Raw genomic sequence first — 23,956 nt, forward strand, 5'->3', positions numbered from 1 at the left:
GGAAGTGGATGGAGAAGAAGAAGAAAGAACACCATCACCTGATTTATTTACTGAAGAAGAGGAAGAAGAAATTTTGCGCTTATTTGACGAACTGGACGAGTGTAAACCTGACACACCACATGCAAGTGTTACACCTTCACCAGCACCACCATCACCACCATCACAAACGGAGCCCTTAGACTTATCAATGAAGAAGAAGAATGAAGAAGAAGAAGAAAAGTGTAAGTGTACACAAGTGTTTGTGGATGAAAAGTGTATTAAAAACACTATTTTAAATTGGAACCCTAATTGTGCATTATTATGTGAGGGTTGTTTTTTTGACTGTCCACAACAAATGTCTCACCGCTGCCTTTTTATGGACATTGAAGCTTTAGAAACAGAGACATGGTTAATTTTTATTAAAGAAAATGTGAGAAAAGACCTTTATAACATATTTCGAAACTCACATAGAATGTGTGTAAATACAAACATATTTGAAGAAGAATATTTCAAATTAATAAGAAACCCAAGATATTTGAATGAATTAGTAGATATTCTACTATCAAAGAATAAGAAATATTAATTTTCGGTGATTCTGTATATATATATATATTGTCTAACTTTTATGTAATATTATTATTTTGCTTGTATATTATTTTCCTTGTATATTATTTGCTTGTATATTATTATTTTGATTGTATATATATTATTATTATTATTATTATTATTATTATTTGCTTGTATATTATTTTGCTTGTATATATAATATAATATTACCGAAATAAATATATACGAATTTCATTTTTTGATTCTTATTTAATATTAAAACTTTCCTAAATAAAAGGTATTATTGACATTTTACAAGGTGAAACTTCTTTATGCTTTTTATCGTTTACTTTTTTGGAAAATCGTTTAAAATTGGTATTTGATGACTGTTTTTTTTTTTACTAATACTTTGAAGTATTTAAAAGTTTGATGAGTATTTTACATTGACAAGTTTGCGATTTTTTGAAAACATAGTTTCTTGTAGCTGCTCTAGCGAGTATGCTTTGGCATACGAACCAATAAAATATTTTAAAAACGAGTTTGTGTAACAAACGAGAGAATAAATAATCGCAGCGTTGCTGCTCTTACGACTTTCTATATTTAAAAACGAACTTAGTATTTTCGAAATTATTTGTAGGTTCACAGGGTACCTGTTCTTAGGAGTTTGCTTCGCAAACGACCCAATAAATAAGTTGAATTTGCTAAGCAAATGAACCAATAAAATAAAATAACACGAACGAATAAAATAATCGCAGCGTAGCTGCTGTGAGCTTCTTATTTTAAAAACGAGTGTTATTTTAAATAACACGAACCAATAAAAAGAAGCGATCCGTAAAAGATACGAACCAATTTTAATAACGAGTGTTATAAATAACACGAAAAAACAAATAACCAGAAATTGTGTAGCAAATGAACGAATAAAATATTCACAATCTATTTTAACAATGAGTTTGCACAGCAAACGATCCATTATATAAACAGAGTTCCACACAAATTTTTAATATATATATATATATATATATATATATATATATATATATATATATTCAGAATAAAAAAATTAACCGACTTTGCAATGGCACAGGAGAATATAAAACAGAAATTGATTTAATAACGAATTTAAAAACTCAGTAATATTATAGTATGATTTATATACTTATCTTACAAATGAAAAAAAAAAAAAGTTTTCACATACATGCAATATAACATGCAGAAACTAATTTTACAAACGCGAATCCTAATATGCAGAAAGTTTTTTCACATACACGTGATATAACTGTCGAAAAGTGTTTTTTTTTTCAAAAAACAAATAATTAACACCAATTTTAAAAAACGAGTCTGTGTAACAGACGAATTATTTACAAGTTTACAGGGTACCTGCTCTTACGACTTTCTATAAAAAAAAAAGGAGCTTAGTATTTTCGAAATTATTTGTAGGTTCACACTATAAGTGTTCTGAGATTTCATAGAAATAGAACCAATAAAATAAATTAACACGGAACTTCTAATGAAGTGATTGAACAAAAAAAAAAAGCAAATGAACGAATAAATAATCACAGCGTAGCTGGTCTTACGACTTTTAAGTTCACATAAAGTGTTCGAGTAATTTATTACGAGCTTTTTAATATTTCGCAGCGTAGCTGCTCTTAGGAGTATGCTCTGGCATACGAACCAATAAAAAAAAATAAGAAGTGATTAAACAAAATTAAAAGTGAAAATACAACTTGTGAAAAAATGAAAATACAAGTTACGAAAAAATTTTTTAAAGAATTTTTCCCTACGTATAAATTGTGAATCATATTTGAAACATAGTTTACTTTTACACTGTAACTGTATTGAAATTTTTCGCGTTGAAGTAAAATATATAAGATGTGTAAGGAAATAAATAAAACATGTAATATAAAATGAGAAAAATTTTATTCACAAATTTCAATAATATATATATATAGTTTACATACAGATACATTCCTTGATATATTGTTTAATACAATCTATATTTATATTAGTATATGCACAATTACATACTGGCCAATTTATTGCTGAAAGTCTTTTATCATGTGCCTTTGTTAATTTATACACATTGTTTTTATTATTATTATTTTGTAATTGATTAACAGAAGAGTTTTTGTTTTCCATTATTACTATTTCTTATGCATATTATAATGTAAATCTTTTACTAAGAATAACTCTGTAATTAACTGAATGTTATCTTTGTTTAATAAAATGTTATATAATGTCCATGTAAATTCCCAATCATCAATTTCAGTATCACAATGCACTCTTGCAAATTCTTCATATAAATCATCAAAAGTTTGTCCGTTTACCATTGTACGCCATGCATTATAACATAACATATTATAGTCCGAAGTAATACAATCGTGTTCTTCTATTTTGCTCCTGTTTTGAAAACACCCATAACACAAAAGTTCTCGTGGTGGTTTCCAACGGTCAATACACATTAATACACATTGTTCTTTTATAGAAAAAGAAGAACATTGATATTCGCAATTGTCGTATGTCTTTAGGAAACGACATTGGTACTCACAGTCTGGATTGTTGATACACATCTTTATCGTGCTCAAGATATGCTTCTCTTAAGTCAGAAATATGATAATCATTAAACGTGATTTCTTGATATGAATAATTAAATTTGTTTATAAGATGGGGAATAATGTTTACATCTATATATTTCACATGAATCTTTAGATATTGTTTTAATATTTGATCACGTGTTGATTTCTTGATTAGGAAATTCCACACAATAGTATTTAATTCTTTATCACTTTCACTCACACATTTATGATCAGTTTCTTTCTCACTACGATTTGCACAGCCTTCACAAAGTAATGGTTCAGAAAGTTTATATTTTTCTAGTAACTGTTTTACACAAACTTCATTTACTTCATTAGGAGTACAACCACACTTCACACCATTGAATATCAGAATATCATTAGAAATTGTATTTTGATTTACTACAACTTCCTCTTCAAAGGGTATTTCATTTGGATATCTGAAATTTCGTCTATACACAGTATCGTCTATGGTAATTTCCTGTGTTGGATAAATAATCCTATATTTTTCAGCGTCTTCTTCAGGAATGTCAGGATCATTTGGATGTACAAGAATAATTTTCTTTTGTTTTTCAAGTTGAAAACGTTTTTCACGTGGTGAAATGTATTTAGATTTTACACATTCACTTTGCAATAAAGAAAGATTGGTTTCAATTTCACCTTTTCGTTTCTTATTATTATGAGATGAAGAACCAGAATTTGTTTTTTGCTTTTTAACTGCGGAAACAGAATGCTTTTGACTGTACATTGTAACAACGTATCACTTCCTTTATATGATTTACTACATCTATACGCATGCGCGCTTTTATATTATATTGTGACATGCGCGAAGACCAAGTACAAGTATACATACGCATCTGACATGCGCAAAGACCAAGTACAAGTATACACATGTATCTGACATGCGTGAAAATTTAGCACGAGTATGCGCACGCATAGAATTTATATTGTTATGTCTAAATACATCGTGAAAAGAAATAGGTGTAATTATATAAAGTTTTTCATACCATTATTATATCATTAGAACATTTATATGTAATAATAGACATGTACGTGATTTGTTAGGGATGAAATTAATAATATTAACAATTTCATACTTTGTAACTCATTTACTAACACTTAGTGTTTGCTAAAGCAATCTTGGTACAAACGATATATATATATATATATATATTGAAAAATAAATAAATTATGATATCAGAGAAAACAAGATTGGATTTTATTTCATGTGCTTACAAACTTAGTAATTCAGATAGTTTGCTTAAAGACTATGTGAATTCTTTCCTTCAAATGAAGCAGGAATCTTCAGGATTTCCTGCATCATGTCAAAGTAAAGGAGACAAACAAAAATACATTAAAGAGTATCATACCTACGAAGGCATAGAGTTAATGGAAAATAATATCAGGAAGAACCCAAGATTGAGGTATATCTCCAAGATATTCCTCAACTCGCTTTATGGGACAAAGAACGGACTTGTTGCAATTCATGATTGTATTATCTATGGGCACAACAATACGAAGTACAAAGTGTATTACCCATTGGAGATAAACATCTTATTCTTACGTATCACAATACAGAGAATAAGAATAAGCCCTGGAAATTTTCAAACGTTGTGCTTGCTTCGTTCATCACATCGTGGGCAAGACTTCGTCTTCATGACCTATTGACTGCTGTAGGGCCTGAAGCCATATTATATTGTGACACAGACAGCATTATGTTTATACAACAACGAAATAGAGAATCCAATCTTACAATCGGATCCTACTTGGGTGAACTAACCAACGAAGTAAAAGATGGGTGGGAAATAGACAAATTTATAGGTTTTTTTTTATTATTATTATTTCAATAGAAGAATACATTATTTCGATTACAGATGACTTCTACAAGTGAAAACGAACTAACTCAAGTGGTAATCATGGCAAAACGTTTCGGATATGAAGCATCCGAAGTTGTTTACTACAGATGGAAAATGATAGTAGATAAATTTCATAGCAATGGGTGCATGTACGTAGTTTTGAGTAGAAACGATTTTTTGGAAGCGTTTGGTGGATACTTATCATTCTAAGGGTGTGCGTGTACCCAATGAAAAACATTATTAAATGTTAACAGAGTTATTAAAACAATTTAAAGGAAGACAGGATGTTATTTTGACAAGCTGTGAAACCGCTGCTGATATTTCTGATTTATATCGAACAGGGTTTTTTCGAGAGGATGATATAAAAAATCAGGCTTGTGAAAAAGTTCAAGCAGCAGGTAAAACAGCTCACTTATTTGTTAAGAACAATGCTAAACTAATAGGTAAGCTTATCACGACCAAGTTTTCCTAGTTCTGGGGAACCTAAGAACTAAATTGTGTTTTTCAAGAAGTACCTAAGATAATGGATGCATCAGAATTTGAAATAGTAAAGAGTATATCACAAACATATGTTTACTTTGGGTTAAAAGGGACAGAAATAACCATTAAGTGTATGGATCCGGAAAAATATATACGAAATCTGTTTGATTTCGTAATGACTCATGCATTAAAGGACGTTGACAAGAACACCTATATAGGAATAACTATCGAGAGCACTACCTTAAACTTAAAACAATGTACATAACATAATGTTCTAAAAAGAAATTGCACCCTGATGTATTATTCCATACAGTTGAAAATGTTTTAAATAGTAATGAACATTTTCTTTTTGGGAAAAAAGGCGGATTTTAAGATCCACATTGTTAATCCATGCAAGGGAAGATGTCGAACCCATGGATTGGGCAAATATGAGGAATATACAACTCTTTTGGAAAAGTGTACCATCCCATTAAACAAGGACATATAATGTCTTTCTAAGGCTATCATCCTCGGGAAGGCTAAGGCCAATCAAAATTGCTTTCAAGTATACAAGTTAAAAACAATCCTGAGCGATTGTTGAAGCAGGCCAAGGATTTGTGTGATGATGCTAATGTTACTATTGGACATCAAAATGGATGTACTATTAATGATGTGAAAAATTTCAACAATACCTGACACCCAAATACCAAATCATTGTCTTTGAAAAGAAACTTAATAGTCGTGAATTTTATGGAATGTATCCTGGAATAAAGGGTAGTAAGCAAATATATTTACTGTACAAAGATAATTACTACCAATTAATAACTAGTGTACGTAAACTCTTGCTAGCCGAAGGCTTTTGCGATTATTATTGTTGCAAAAAGTACAATAAAAAAATCTCCGATTTTATTATTATTATTAGTATAAAGTCTTCATTTATTCATCAATATGAAGCTTGTATAAAGTCTTCATTTATTCAGCAATATGAAACATCTTTCATTAGTTTATATTGGTTTTTTACACAAGTTTTTTTTTTTAAATTTGTATTGTGTTAATTAGTTTTCAACTCATACACATAAATATTTGAAGAAATGTTTAGTATGATAGCACTGCAGTGCACTACACAGTAACTATTTTTTCTTAGATATTTACTTGAGTAAGATTTACTTGTAACGTTCACAGAAAAAAAAAAGCATGGCAAATTGTGCCTTTTTTACAATTTGTACATGTAATATACCTACAGAAGAGTAACATTTTCATCCATACGTCTTCATATTTTTTCAATCACAAACACTATCACTATCACTATCACGTTGGTTTTTATTCCAGATTAAGGATTTCTTAAAATCTTTCTGCAAAAATATTTCTATTAGTTGATTAACAAATGTATCATTATGAATGGCATCATCATATATATGAAAAAACTGTTCTAATTTATTAAAAGTATTGTCATGCATTTTTTGAAACGTATACCAAATTTCATTTTGTGTGTCCATATCCATAATAACACTTAGTACTTTTGTTTTCAATATATTTTTATGTAACAGAATGCAGTCATGGTTTATTGCGTCTTTCAATCCACGTGCACACCCACTGCAAAGAAGCATACTTCTTCTTTTAGATTCCCACATTTGAAAAGCATTTATTAAGCACTGAATGGTGATGTGAATATTATCGCAGAAACAAACCAATACGTTTTCAGCATTAGACATTTTTCAGTTCGACAGAGTAAACGAATTATATAATAGTTCTCAGCTTTCTTAGCAAACGAACGAATAAAATAATCACAACGTTGTTGCTTTTACGACTTTTTAATTTTAAATAACACCAATCTATTTTAACAATTAGTTTGCACCGCAAACGATCCAATACATAAGCAGAGTATGTATAACATACGATTCGTAAAATATGAAGTGATCAAACTAAAATAAAAACACTAGGCACAAATATCTTCATTGACCACCATACGAAGAAGAAAAAATCTTTTCATCGACTACAACCAGAACAAGAATATTCTTATGTAGCTTTCTTAACCGCGGTATTTATACTTTTCACCGTGGGATGTAATGACATGTTTGAATTAACCAATGAAAACAGGTTTAAACAAGTTTAAGGTAGACCTGAAACTCATAGTTCCCACCCCCTATTAGTTTTTAGATACTATTCTTTTATTATCCAAATTAGCTTGAATATTTCATCTTTGCATCAGTTTTACAAGCGACAAAGTCACCCAGACCGTTTACTGCGCGTGCTTGAATTTCTATATATTCACATTGAAAGCAATAATTAGAAATTACTATACCCGAACCCCAATAGCTCCTTTGTATTTACTTTTTTTTTTTTTAAATTAGCCTGTTGGATTCCAACGTATCAATAAATAATGCTTTTAAATCCATTTTTTAAAAATATACTTTTGGTTATTGTACATTTAAGACATGGTGGATTACTTCCTTTTGTGACAACTTTTAGTAATGAGTGGTGCTATCTTATCTACAGAATACTCCACACTTGAAAAATTTATTACAGTTGTTATCATAAGACAATAATTATTGAACTTTCGCTAAATATGTTTACAGATAAAGTATTGCGTACAATAAGGAGAAACAAATGCTATCGAAAACTCGTCAAATGTTAAGGAATCTTGTAGACAATCCATATAGTAAGTTGTGAATATATGTTAAAACTGAAGCCTACATTATGTATTTGATCAGTGCTAGAACTTCCTGTGAATTTTCATTAGGTATGCTATATGTTAAAAAGCATAGGAAAGAAAAAAAAACTAACACCAACTTTGCAATGGCAAAGGAGAATAAACTGTTTCACAAACTTCTTCTTCTTATGTCTGAAGTTTCATGAAAGTAAAATTTATTTATTTGTACAAGTAATCACTGATTTATTCCCTATTTATCGGTATTCTTTTTTTTCATGTCTATATGACATATATTCAAAGATCATTTACTTATTTAAACGGGTGTTTATATCAATGCGTTAGGTTATACATCTCTATTGTATTGAATAAGATTCAATCACCCAACATGACCCTCCTCCTCTTTGCTAAGCGGATAGCGTCCATGTTATCGGTGGTAACAGACCACAGTCATGTAGGAAATCATCATCATTTTATTTACACTTTTCTTCACGAACAATAACTTTGTGAGATTATATATATAAAATACCCCATTACTGTTCAAAGGGGAGGTCAACTAAACTACCACCTTTTCCTATCATTTCATTTAACCACTTGTTTTTTAAAAAAGAAGGCAAGTAGAATCAATTTTCAGTTCAAGTTCTTGAAAACAACCATCTTTTAGTATGTATTAATCCTACTTATTTGACACACAGTTGTTCATTAATTTTACTTATGTATTGTTCAAAACAGAAAAAGATTTGTTCAAAGATTTGATGATAAGTACCTTAGCAATAGTTCACTATTGTTTTCTTATCGAGACCAAACTTTTATTCTTTCATAACAGGTCCGTCTCAATGATTCACATTTAATTTTAACACTTTTGAAAATACAATTTCCTTGAGCATCCAATAAAATTATATGGATTACTATGCTGACAAAGTTTCAATGTTTAGTTTTTTCAGTGCTAGTTGGTTTCTACAGTTAGACTTTTCTTCATTAGGTATTCATTTATCAATATAGGATTATAATGGCTCAATGATAAAGCAGTCATTTTCACTGCTTAGGATTTTTGGTTCGGTTACCGTTTACATCAATTATTTCATTTGTCATAGCGAAGCCATAAGGGCTCAGTGGTAAAGCATCCATTTCCACTGTTTAGGGTCCCTGGTTCAATTACCGATTGCATTAATTATTTCATTTATCATAGCGGAGCCATAAGGGCTCAGTGGTAAAGCGTCCATTTCCACTGTTTAGGGTCCCTGGTTCGATTACCGCATGCATCAATTGTTTCAACATTTTTTATCACAACATTAAGTTTGGATTTATTTCTTATAAATTGTGCTGAACAAACAACGTGTTCTCCCACTTCTTCTTCATTCCATCAATTTCATAACCTTTTCTAAAGTAATCCGACATAATCGTGGGACTCACAAATTTCATTTATTATTCAAAATAATTTCATAATTAACCGTACACAGACACAATAGTAAGTAAGTAAGTAATTTTTATTTCTAAGAAACAATTTGCTATTTAATCTTTACAATTATTCAGAGTTCGATTCCATGCTGCACAAAGTATCTAAACTGAACTGAAGTTCTTCTTCTTTGGCAATTGCAATGGCTTAGTGGTCACCTTTAGTGCTTGGGGTTTGATCCTAGGATGCTCCAATTATGTGAACATTTTATGACAAGTATTTGTGTTTCTCATGGCCGCTTTTTTATAAAGTGTCTAAAAGACAACAAATCACCATAGCCTAAGTGTACGGGACTCCATTTCATCCAAATAGATAATGGTATGCCAATTAACATATATGTCATTCTACACTGAAACCCTTTATCTATATTTACCTTAAATAGTTGGACATTATCGTGTTTTTGCACCTGCCGTGGCTCGCAAATCCACAGCTTCAAACCCAAAAGAAATACCTAGTTAATTATTCAAGGAATAAAAAACTGTTCTCAATGTATGTTCCCTGACACCAACTACATTTTAGTGTTCACAGAAAGAAAATGTATTCAAATTCTCTATCTTCTTTTTAATATGTTCGCAAATACAATTTGCTCTGAGTAATTTATTAGGAGAGTATCTTTTATTCACTTACATATTCTTCGAACATCTTATACATGTGAGTGAATAAAATAAATTCATTCACTCATCTTAAACGGATTTAATCAAAAAGTAAAAAATTCAGACTTTTCTTTCAGTATACTATCATTTAATAGCAACAACTAATTAGTAAACGAGAATGTTGTTTTAATTCTTATTTATGGACACCAGCAAATATCTCATTAAACTTGTTTCACCCTACAATTATGTATATTAATTTAAAAAATAAAAAATAAAAAATAAAAGGAAAACTCAAGTACAATTTGATATTGGAGGGAAATCAAAGTAGTTATGACAGCAAAAAATTGAAATCTTTTCAATTGAAACTGATAACTGAATAGTGACGCGTACTGAAAAGCATAAAGATTTTTTTCCTGCTTTTAAAAACTCTTCAATGGTAACTGTTAACTGAATAGTGCAGCGTACTGAAAAGCATAAAGATTTTTTTTCCTGCTTTTAAAAACTCTTCAATGGTAACTGTTAACTGAATAGTGCAGCGTACTGAAAAGCATAAAGATTTTTTCCTGCTTTTAAAAATTCTAACAACAATTCTTATTCTGAAAATATCTTTTTTCTATGCTTTGAAACGTTACTGTTAATAAAAGGCATCTATAAGTTCAATATGATACGGAAAAAAAAAAGTTAGACATTTTTATGACCTTTGTTAGGTAGGTTTTAAAAAATTCAAAGGAAAGGAAACTCAAAATTTTCCCATTCACCCAAAACATGATTTATTTACAGTTTTTTTCTTTTACAAGTATTTTTGTTTCAGTTTTTTTATTTTTTCCATTCTTTCATATTTCTCCCATGCTTTTATAAACACGTCGTCTTCCCCATCATTTAATAAATCCCAATCATTGTCATTTACCCCCTCCACCACTGGTGGTGATATTGGTACCACTGACAGCACTTCTTCCACCAATACCACTTCGTCTTCCTCCACTGACATCATTTCTTTCACCAGTGATGATGTTATTGGCTCCACTTTTTCCTCCACCACTATTACTTTTTGGGGTACTTGTTCTTCCGCCACCACCACCGGGTTGTATCTTTTTCTCCTCTGTTCATCTCTTCTTCTTCTTTTTTTCCTCCCTTCGGCCACATCCAATAATTCTTCCATCTTATTAAACCACTGGATGTGGCGGTACGAAGAGGAGGAGGAGGAGAAGGAGGAGGACTCACCGGCGGAAGTGCTTGGCTGCGGTTCCATCTTTCTAAAATAAAATAAAAAAAAAGTATTATTAGTACAACTTATTTTCAGCAGAATGAAATCAATTATAATCAACACTAATAAAATTATATTATTCTAATCACAAACTCAATTACATTGTTTAAGTTGAACAACAACTTATATATAATTTTAAAGGAGTTAACTTCACAAAGATTTGACCTCTATGTAAAAAGTTATATCTGATTTCCGGTGTGGATTTTATGCTTCCAATTAGTGCTAAAAATTTTTTTCCAGGAGCAAAGTTTAAAGTTGTGTTTGTGTTTAATTTTCAGTTTTTTGTTCTGAAAAACCTATAAGAAAAATATCCCTCTTAAATCAAGTCTAGTGTTCCTGTGTAGCCTAACATAGTGATTAATGCTAATAATCACGCTATTGGTACAAACTGTTCCGGCTTCAATTTCCAGTTGTAATAAAATACTAGTTTCATATAGCCATGCTACTGAACAAAACAGCAAACTTAAAATCAATTCACTTTATGTAGGTACACGTCTCATATACCCATGTTACTGAACGAAACAACAACAAACTCAAAATCAATTTAACTTAGGCAATAGCATACGTCCCAAAGTTTCCAATAATTGTTAGTTAATAGGTTCATGTCTCATATGTCAATGCTGCTGAACGCCTTGATTAACTGAAATTAAGCTACTATTATTAAATCTTACAGTATGTTCTTATATTTTAATAAGCGGTGCTAACAAACACGAATTCAATTTCCGGTTGTATCCTAAAAGTTTCACGTTAAGGCTGGCGCATTTTGTTAAAATGAATCACAATTTAATTTCCAATGGTTCGACATGTTCTAACCCCTAATGCTTCTGCCTTTGGTGCAAACAAAACCATAGTACCGTATTCACTAAGGCTACCATCTTTACTGCAAACATATTTTCGTTCTCAAGTACAAATTTCGCATGTCATAATTTTTAATGTTATTGCCTTTTGTGCTAAGGCGTACAATTTTAATTTTCGGGCAAGCCTATTCGCATAAACAAAGTCACCTTAACAACGGCGTGCGGATTTAATTTCCGCGTAAACCTAATACTGTCGTGCAGGTTCAAATTTCGGGCAAGCCTACGCGCATAAACAAAGGCATCTTAACATTAAAAATGCCCATTTAATTTCCGCATAAATTTAACACTGGTACGTGGGTTCAAATTCCGAACGGGCCTACGCATATAAGCAAAGTCACCTTAACAACGGCATACGGGTTCAAATCCCAAGTGCGCTTACGCATATAAACAAACCACTCTTAAATGCTCTACAGCAACAACGCTGCAAAGGTTTGGAAATTAATTTTCAATAATAAGTATTATATTTAATTTCGGGTTTTATTCAATGTTACTCCAATCCAATTAGCTATAAAATATTCTCCCACATTCAAATGTATTCTGCAATATTTGAATATATCTTTCACGCCATTTCCCTCAAAATATGACGGACTAAACAAATTAAATTTCCGCCCGGACAAACTCAAACAAAGTGATTTATTAAAAATAAAATACGTTCGCTTCATATAAGCATTGTCTCTAGTTCAAACCTTAAATCGGTCATAAATGAACAAACGAAATGTGTATCAGTTTTCTTATGCATCTCTATATCAATTTTTAAACTTATAAATATTCTTTCAACAAGAAACAAAAAATAAAATTGTGTATGTGTTTTCAATAACCATATTAAAACAGTAAAATTACATTTCTTCTTCTTCTATACTTATTTTTTTTTCTTTCATCGAATAACCCCGTACTAATCATTATATATAATTCTCTTCAATCATTTGTTTTCATTACTTTAATACAAAATCACCTATAATAGAAAATTGTAGTTCTATGCCATCTGTCGGAAAAATTTTAAATTAACTTTAGTTTAGTTTAAGCCGTGTGCCGTGTTGACGTATTTGTTATTAGTCCTGAATATATATTTATATTTTAAAGGTACAGTATGATATATATTTCTTTTTAGCCATTAAATACTACTGATAGCATTAAATAAGTACCCTTCTTGCAGTTGTGTTCTGTTAATAAAACATAATTTGTAAGGGTATAGTTGATTCTTCTTCTATCAGTAAACCACCAAACGTTCATTATATTACAAATCCCTAAGGGGGACCCTTCAGTTGAACATAATTATCATCAATATGTTATTACCTATTCAGAAAAAAAAAACCGCAATTGTAGGAATTAACTAATGGGGAACTTTAACACATGTCAATGTATATGGTAAAACACATAATTCTCTTTTTGCTATAATACTGTTAAAATCTAGGATCGCCTATAACTAATGGGCCCCGCCAGTTATAGCTACGTGATTTTCCTTTTGCTATAATATAATACTGTTAAAAATCTAAGTAAGCCTGGGGGCCGCGGTGGCTCGGTGGTAAAGCGTTCACCTCTGGTTGGTCAAGTGAGTTTGTGGTGGACAAACACAGTGTGCGTGGGTTTCCTCCCACTTCCTATATACTTTTAAGAGCTTTCTTTGTAAAGCGAAGCAATATAAAAAACCGGCATAACCGTGGGGACTCAAAAATTTCTAAATAACCCTGTGACTGGGACCCGCCAGTTATATTACAAATAGGACTACATAATTTCCTTGTAATACAATACTGTTTAAATCTATGGGGGGGGACCTATAACTAATGGGGGGAATGTCGCCCGCCAATTATACGGTTATACTACAATAGGCATACATAATTTCCTTGTAATACAATACTGTTTAAATCTATGGGGCACCTATAACTAATGGGGGAATGTCGCCCGCCAATTATACGGTTATACTACAATAGGCATACATAATTTCCTTGTAATACAATACTGTTTAAATCTATGGGGCACCTATAACTAATGGGTGGAATGTCGCCCGCCAATTATACGGTTATACTACAATAGGCATACATAATTTCCTTGTAATACAATACTGTTTAAATCTAGGATCGCCTATAACTAATGGGCCCCGACAGTTATAGCTATGTGTTACAATACTCGTACATAATTCTCTTTTGCTATAAGATAATACTGTTAAATCTAGGCAATCTATCTTGCAGGCAAAAGCCCCTCGTTGAGGGACATGGTAGAAATAGGAATACCCATACATAATTTCAATTCGCTTCCTTGTAATACAATACTCCTAAAATCTAGAGGAACCCATAACTAATAGGGGGAAGGGCCCCCGTTACTTCTAAAATATACTACAAATACTCATACATAATTCTCTTTTTGCTATAAAATAATACTGTTAAAATTTAGGCAATCTATTTGGCAGGCAAAGCCCCCTTCATTGAGGATCATGGTACAAATAGGAGTACATCATTTCATTTTTGCTTCGCGGATACACAACAGGTTTTCAATAACCAATGTATTTAGGGGTTTCTTGACATTAAAGCTATTCTATGCGTTATGTAACTACCACCCAACGCAAATAACTAACATTCAGTAATATTTACTATTAAAACACAATAATGTTAGGGGAAAAGCGCTCCCCCCAAAACTAAAACATTTCTTTCTTTCTGCAAATACTAGTCTTAGTTCAAAGATTTGCGTTCCTAAAAAAGATTATCAGTTGTATTACCAAAGCGTAGTAGTATGCCATCTATTGGCAAATGAGCTTACTTAAACAGTTCAAGTCCCATCTGTACAACATACATATATATATATATTAGGTATAACTGATTTAAAGTGATCGGTATAACAGTTAAAAAATCGTAACAAATGAATCAAACATATTGTAATTAAGCATCCTATAATTAAGCAAATAAAACTCTACAAGTGTTCTGAGATTTCATAGAAATCGAATTATTTACAAGTTCACACGAAGTGTTCGACTAATTTATTAGGAGAGAATGAATATTTTACAAGTTTACAGCGTAGCTGCTATTAGCTTCTTATTTTAAAAACGAGTGTTATTTTAAATAACACGAACCAATAAAAAGAAGCAATCCGTAAAAATAATAATAATAATAATAATAATAATAATAATAATAATAATAACTTTAGTAATCGAAAATCGCAATTACATTTCAAGCGTTTTCAGTATATCGCAAAGCTTATCCTCTTGTCATGATTACAAAAATGGTCGTAGGTTTATTTCCCGGATAATGTTTCTCAGAAGCAAATCGTGTATTATTTACTTAATTATAATGAATTGAATAATACATGACATTTAAAAAGTTCTCACCTTAAAAAATCAGACTTCGCTCTGTTAAAATCACTGACGAAAAAGTTCAACACCCAAAAGTTCAACACACACACACTATGGAACTGTGTAAAAACAATAATAACAAACTTTATTTCAATACTATATATATATAAGGATTTCATTATGTCCCTCCCCCAAGCATCATGTTTTTCAGCGGGTTTTCAACCCGATTTCATTAATTATAAATAAATAAATAAGGCCCGCTAACATTGTTTATTCAGTGTTACGGTAAGACATCTGAATTTCTTATTTTCAAGTTCGTCAACCGCTGGAAAAATCTCATTCAGACAGGGTATCGACATTCAGGACAGTCTATGTACGGTTTTCATCTAATTAAGGAAAAATGCTTACATGTTCATCAGATATTCTGCCAAAATCAGATATTGCCACAAAAATACATTTACGTGTTTGTCCCAAAACATCTTTTAAAGGGGGAAGAAACATGAAATTTCTATCTGTCTTCTTCATCACTGCCGATAACTATCGCTGTAACAACCATCGTTAATGGAAAAACATTTCAGTATGTTGCCAGACAGTTTCTCATGGTCAAGGAGAAAGTGTCTAAGGTTATTCCAGTACATGCGGAAATAAAAATTAGAAAGTGCATTGACACTCTATACATGCGTGTCACAAGTCATAGTTCTATCGGGAGCAAGGTGAAAGCGTGTAAGGCAACGACCCGGAAGTAATGGCATTCTAAGCTAGTCTTCTGTAAGAGACGGAAGAACAATTCACTCGCTCCGTATTTCAAACTTGGCTGTAAACATGGAGTTAACTATAAGGAATAAAAACGATGAATATTAACAAAATAAATAAAGCATTCAATCATACATACACAGACTTCGTATTTCCTATATGTTTTTTTTTTCTCGCCAATTTACATGTGAGAATTGCAATAATTCTCAGTACAATACAATATACACCATTAGTGTTTGGGGGGTCCCGGGTTCAGTCTCCCGTACAATACAGCGTTCACCGCTGGTGCTTAGGGTCCCCGTACAATGCAACGTTCATCTCTTGTGCTAAAAGTCCCATATTCATTCCCCGTACAATACAGCGTTCACCTCTTGTGCTAAGGGTCCCATATTCATTCCCCGTACAATGCAACGTTCATCTCTGGTGCTAAGGGTACCAGGCTCATTTTCAGTACAATACATCATTCACCACTGTTGCTAAGGGTCCCATATTCATTCCCCGTACAATGCAACGTTCACCTCTGGTGTTAAGGGTCCCCGTACAATGCATCTTTCATCTCTGGTGTTAAGGGTCCCGGGTTTATTCACAGCACAATACAACATTCATCTTTTGTGCTAAAAGTCCCATATTCAATTCCCATAAAATACAACGTTCACCCCTGGTGTTAAGGGTACCACGCTCATTTTCAGTACAATACAGCATTTATCTCTGTTGCTAAAAGTTCCATATTCAATCCCCGTACAATGCAACGCTCATCTCTGGTGTTAAGGGTACCACGCTCATTTTCAGTACAATACAGCATTTATCTCTGTTGCTAAAAGTTCCATATTCAATCCCCGTACAATGCAACGCTCATCTCTGGTGTTAAGGGTACCACGCTCATTTTCAGTACAATACAGCATTCACCAATAGTGGTAAGGGTCCCGGGTTCGATTCCAGTGCGTATCACACATTATAAGTGTTCTCACCTTCTTATTTTTAACAATCATCATCTCCTTTAGCCTAACAGGTGGGACTCAAATATTAATTTAATCACTACTACGAAAGTACGTGATGCAGAATGACGTATCAACAGATTTAATTCAAATTTCCATTATTTTTAAAAATACCCAGTATAAAGTCTCTAAAAAGAGGACACGACCTTTTACATGTCAGCACAACTAAAAACAGAAATATAACAACTTTCCAAATCCATGTCATCAACCCCTAATGACCTACCAAACCGTTTGACAACATCCATTAAGGAAACATGTTAGAACATCATTATTACGTAAAGTACCGCTAACATTCCAGCTTTCGGGTGTAGAAGTTCGTCTACCACTACTCTGGTATGCATAAGTGTCGGAAGTCTTATAGAACTGCTTTACCCGTCGGTCCGTTTGTTTTTTCGACAGGTATCAGCGTTTTTTAATCGATTCAGCGTCCCAAGAATAAGTTCCATCTTCTCCGTTAACTCTCTTTTCAAACCGGAAATGGTTCAAGTTAGTCATGTCCGGTTTTAACGTTTATCGCCATAAAAACGAAAACGGTAACACATACCTAGAAGCATTTTTTTGTTTGTTTTTTGCGAACGATTCAGCGTCACGAGGCAATATACCATGACTGTACCGAACACTGTACCAAAACTGGAAGTGGTTCAAATTTTATATTAATCCTGATTTCAATATTGATTTCCATAGAGTAGAAATGATAAGGAATATCGAGGTGTGGTGTCCTGCAATCGATTGTGCGTCCCAAGAATAGGCTTCCGCCTTCTCCATTAACTCTCAATTCAAACTGGAAGTGGCTCGAATTAACCATTTCCGGTTTTAACATTTAGCACCATAGAACAAAAATGGTAATATATATCGACAAACGGTTTTCTGCAAGCAATTCAGGATGTCAAGAGAACGTACTGTCACAACCCGCAACACTCTACCGAATCCGGAATTGGTTGTAATTTACTACTACTTTCAGTTTCAATATTAATTTTCGTTTAACAAAAACGGTAAGATATATCGAGATGCAATTTTTTGCAATCGATTTACCTTCTCAAGAGTAGGTTCTATCTCCTCAATTAACCCTCTACTGAATCCGGAAGAGGTTAAAATTAACAATTTCTGGTTTTAACATTTAGCACTATTAAACAAAAATGGTAATAGATAGCGACAAGTGGTTTTCTACAATCGATTCAGGGTCTCAAGAGTATATGTACCATCACAATCTGCAACACTACCAAAGCCAGAAGTGGTTGAAATTTACTACTACTTCGGGTTTCAATACTGATTTCCGTGAAGTAAGAACGGTAAGACATATCGAAATACAGTTTTTTTTGCAATTGAATCTCTTTTCCAATAATAGGTTCTATCTCCTCCCTTAACAATCTATTACAACCGGAAGTGATTCAAATTAACGATTTCCGGTTTCAACCTTTATCGCCATAGAACAAAAACTGTAAGGCATATAGAGCAATGGCTTTCTGATTTGGATTAAGCGTCTGAGGAACAAGTTCTATCTTTGAACTTATTACTCTACATTGCAACCAATGTACTACTTTAGGTTTGAGTATTAAATTTGCATAGTTTGGAAGTCCACTGTAGTTTTATGCTGTGAAACGAAACTCATTTGTTCTAAATAGCAATGGCAAAGCTTTATTATAAATAAACTCTGCATTTACTTGGCGTTTGACATTAAATTAACGTTTACTATTCGCCTAATCTTTGTTTTAAATAATAATTAGTGAACTTTTTTTTTTTTTTTTGGCGTAAATTTATGTAAGCCCAAACATCAACTGTGATGAGCCATAATTCGGGAACCAAACCGCTGCATAGAGAAATTTTTGGCATTCGTACTAAGGAAGTCTATGTCTCCTGCAAGCTAAATTTTGTAACGATTCGATTAGTTTTGAGTAAATCGTTAGAAATTGTCCTTGATATTTCCTTTTGTAGAAAAATCAAATGCTGGCGAGAATTAGAAGTAAGACAGATAGTGTCTACAAAATCCTATCAAATAAAGTACAAGGTGCTTTTAGATGTGTCTTTCTGTTTCGCCTATTCCTCTTCTGCGTAATGTATCGGGAGACGAATACTCAATGTTCTGGGGAGCTCCTTCGTGGATAAGTGGTTAGCGTACGCGCCTTTGGCGTGGGAGACCCGGGTTCGATTCCCGGTGGGAGCTTATCTGATTCGAATTCCACGTTAATCAGTAGGTCCACGTCTCATATAGCCTCGCTGCTGAACGGAACGTTAAACTCAGAATCAACACAATATTCTGGGGTTTTGTTCTTCCAGAATTTCTCTCCTAGCTACAATATCAATGATCCATTGAAAACACAAATATGAGGTTTCATAGAATTAACTACACTGATTTAGTTTCAAATTTAAATTGTAAGTCACTTCCTACATAACCGTCCACCTGACGAAGTACGTAAATACAAGCCAATCACCCAATTTAAGTTATTACATTTTCTTTCGTTGTATTATGTTGTTTCCAAGAATATTAACATTGTTCTATGTAGTGACGTTAAGGGAGATTCAAGCACTTAATTTAACTTTCTTTTAGGACAAGTGTGATTTTTGTATACAATATATTTGGGTTCGATTCCCGGATGTTAGAAAAAGTGTTGCTATTCATCTCAGCGACCCCGAAAACTACAGACTAATATCGGTTGTTTTCTATCATTTTTAGGCGTGGGAGACCCGAGTATTATTGCCGGTGGGAGCTCATGTGGTTCGCATTCCACGTTAATCAGTAGGTCCCGTCTCACGTAGCCTCGCTGCTCAAAGGCACGTTAAACTCAAACTCAACCCAATTCAACTCTATCATTTTTATATGTTACCCCCTTTCACTCTCCCTAGATGTGCTAGGAGGGTATATCCCTACTGGAGGCTGAACATTAAGGTTATCGGACCTGTTACCAATCGACTTAGAAATCCCAAAAACTGTCCAGATTTTGACACTAATAAAAGTCATTTTCAATTATTTTCACATGTCACAATTTCATTCACCCCTTCCAACGATTCGACACTAATATCAGTCTATTTCGATATTTTACGTCACTACGTCACCCCCGCCCTAATGGAGGCTGAACTTGATCTTAAATAGCATCTGGAGTGTCACCCTTTATCTAAGCAACCTCGAAAACTATAGACTCAACACTATCGGTCGTTTTCTATCATGTTTATGTCTGCCCTTCCCACTCTCCCACCGGGCTAAGGAAATCTTGCCACCAGCAATGCAGAAAACCAACGATTCGACACTAATATCAGTCTATTTCTATATTTTACGTCACTACGTCACCCCCGCCCTAATGCAAATGAAAGCTTAAATCGGAGTAAAAGACATCTGAAGTGTCACTATTTATCAAAACGACCCCAGAAACTATGGATTCGACACTAATATCAATCGTTTTCGATTATTTTTGTCTCCCCCTCCTACTCCCCCTACGTGTTTTAGGGGGTGTTACTTACAGTCTCTTTTCCAGATTGCAATTAATATGTGTAGAAAGTTCTGTTAAAGTTGCTCCGGTGTTTCAGAGTTATTTTGGAACACACACAAACAGGCCCATTTTTAAATGTATAAATGCGAAGTATATACAGATGGTGATCAGAAAAATGGAAACACCTGTAGTTGGCAACACGTCAGATGTATGGGTTGGCAGTGGTGTCGTGGCGCCCGCAGCGCCGGACCGCTGGTGGTGGTGTGTTAGGTCGGTCTCCATACTACGTCAGGCGCAGTGGAACAGCAGTGTCCAGTGGCTGCAGCAGACGGAGGTAGTGTAAAATGGGAGACCTCTCAGATTTTCAAAGAGGGCAAATTGTTGGTGCGCGGTTATGTGGAGTGAGTGTGACGGCAGTGGCTACTGTGTTAGGTGTGTCGCTTGGGACAGTGTCAAAGGTGATGAAGGCCTACACAACACACGGGAAAACCACATCGGGGAAGCGGAACAGTGGGCGAAAGAAAATCATGAGTGACAGGTCACGCCGGGTATTAAAGCGCATTGTCACGTAGAACCGTCGTGCCACTGCGGAGAAAGTGGCGGAGGAACTCAATCAGCACCTCCCCCACCCTGTTTCGACAATCACAGTCCGCCGCGAATTACATGACATGAACTTACGGGGTCGTGTTGCACGGGCCAAACCGCTCATCAGAGACCATAACGCTTTCGCACGCCGCTAATAGTGCCGCGACCATGCAACTTGGACCGTTGAGGACTGGAAACGTGTGATATGGTCGGATGAGCCATTCTTCACCCTATTCCCAACCACGGGCCGTGTTTATGTGTGGAGAACGCCCAAAGAAGCTTATGATCTACAGCAGCGTTTCCCAACCGGTGTGCCGCGGCACAGTGGTGTGCCGCGAATGGGTCGCTGGTGTGCCGCGAGGAAATCGGAACAAAATTATTAATTCTATAGCAATCAAATTGCAAGACATACAGAAAAAGGTATATTTGTATTTCAAATTACTACTATGAATCTAAAATTTAAAGTTTCATACTGTGTTACTTTTCTGTAGAACATTTTTCTGTACATTTCTAATTTTTTTTAAAAAAAGTATTTGTTATCATTGTTATGACCATTATTGCTTCTTTATTGTTGCAGACTATTTCGTAACTTAAAATTTTAAAATATTATTCAATCCTTCCGGCAAAGTAAACATGCATACGAATTACCTATATTTGTGTTTTAAAAGCAAAAGAGATTCGTTTGTTCGTTCGTTATTTAGTGATCCTCCTTCTTAATGAAAGGTTGGATACAGTTTTCGAAAAAAAAAATTGTATTTTTAACAACTTGAGCCCTATATCTGATTGTAATTGTTTTCTATTTTTAAATTAAAATGAAAAATAAGCATAATGATTTACCACGGGGAAAAAACAGTGGTCTAGCTTTCTTCTCTGTGAGAAGGATGTCAGTAATCAGAAAAAAATACTACAGTATTTTATATTTTCAAATAATAATAATAATAATAATAATAATAATAATAATAATAATAATAATAATAATAATAATAATAATAATAATATGTGTGCCGCGAGAATTCAAGTTACCCTGAAGTGTGCCGCAAGTTGAAAAAGGTTGGGAAACGCTGATCTACAGTGTCTCCGCCCAACTGTGAAACATGGCGGTGGTTCGGTGATGCTGTGGGCCGCAATATCATGGTTTTCATTGGGTCCTGTGGTCACACTTAGCGGACTAATCACTGCCAACGATTATGTCGCAATTTTAGGAGACCACTTGCATCCTATGGTCCGGATGTTGTTCCCGGACAATAATGCCATCTTCCAGGATGATAATGCACCCATTCACACAGCTGACGTTGTTGCAGCGTGGTTTGAGGAGCATCGGGATGAAGTTCAACACCTTCCCTGGCCCGCCCAATCCCCAGATCTCAACATAATTGAACATCTGTGGTCCGTCTTGGAAACACGACTCCGGCGACGATTTCCACCTCCATCCTCTCTCACAGAACTGGCCGATGCCCTGCACGAGGAATGGTGTAAAATTCCACTTGCTACCATTCACGACCTCTATGCTTCCATCCCACGTCGCATCAAAGCTGTTCTGAAGGCGAAAGGTGGCCCGACACCATATTAATCTGGTAAGTTGCAATTTCGTTCAGGTGTTTCCATTTTTCTGATCACCATCTGTATGTATAAATGATGATAAAGAGAGAGAGAGGTAGTGTGACCAAATCCTCACCACTTCCATATATCAAAACATTTCATAGTATTAAATTGAAAACTTATGGGAAAAAGTTCGTTCTGTCTTCTTTACTAAAGCATAATTTAGTTTCTTAAAGTGACTTGAGGGGATCGTGAACTTCCTGTGGTTTTGGAGACAGTGAGTTTTCAATCGGGAACCATAATTCGATTTTGGATATTCACTGTTCATACCCGCATGTTCTCTTTACGCTCTTATACAGGGTGTTTCAAAACAACACCGACAACGATTCCTGACACCAAGATAAGACAAAAAGTATAGCACAACCTGGGTGCACAAATGCTTCCTTTTGGATAGGGCACATACTAGTCCCTTAGAGAAGTCTTGATCCGACTACGGTAGGTCCCACCCTTAAGGAGCTATAGACTTTTAAAGTTTATTTTGTCATATTTTCGGTAGCCTATAGGTCCGAAAGAAAGCATTTGTGCAGCCAGGTTGGTCTATACTTTTTGCCTTATCTTGGTGTCAGGAATCAGCTCCCAAACATTGTCGGTGTTGTTTTGTTGAAACATTGTATATTTCAAGAATCGTAAATTACATGGTGTTATGAGAATATTGTGAAGTAACTTTCTTATGACAAATAGTTGCAGACAAACATACTATACACATTTATTGCTGTTACACAATTTTCTTAATTTGTATTTAACAATATACCGACGCTCTGTCAACACCTATATATATATATAAAATTGATTTATTCTAATGTAATTATTTTATATAAATGTTCATGCATTAAGGAATAAGTATTACATACCAAAGAGTCTGAACCAAATGGGAATCGAGAAAATGACATTCATATCCGTTGCAAATGTTGCTGTTTTTACTTTCTTTGTGTTTTTATTTTACTATGGATGCGAGAGCTATGTTCACTATCTTTCCTTTCATTACAAATGTTCTTTTACGTATGGAAACGTAAATGACAAATCCAGCATGTACTCACATGAATACATAGTTTCAAAACACTGTATCACACAGTATTTTAATAAACGTTGCTTCTT

General features: G+C 33.7%; 1 protein-coding gene across 1 annotated transcript; it reads right to left on the reverse strand.

The window, feature by feature from the left end:
* Window positions 1–10,859: 10,859 nt before the first annotated feature.
* On the reverse strand, window positions 10,860–15,590 carry LOC145681511 (uncharacterized). The gene is made up of 2 exons (XM_081753157.1): window positions 15,544–15,590; window positions 10,860–11,359 (listed from the first exon to the last, which is right to left on the reverse strand). Exon 2 carries the CDS (start codon window positions 11,353–11,355, stop codon window positions 10,897–10,899), a length of 459 nt encoding a protein of 152 aa, XP_081609283.1. The 5' UTR covers window positions 11,356–11,359; window positions 15,544–15,590; the 3' UTR covers window positions 10,860–10,896.
* Between the last annotated feature and the right edge of the window lie 8,366 nt (window positions 15,591–23,956).

This window comes from Thermobia domestica, chromosome 3 (genome assembly GCF_964235325.1).
Source record: "Thermobia domestica chromosome 3, izTheDome1.hap1.1, whole genome shotgun sequence".
Lineage (NCBI taxonomy): Eukaryota > Metazoa > Arthropoda > Insecta > Zygentoma > Lepismatidae > Thermobia > Thermobia domestica.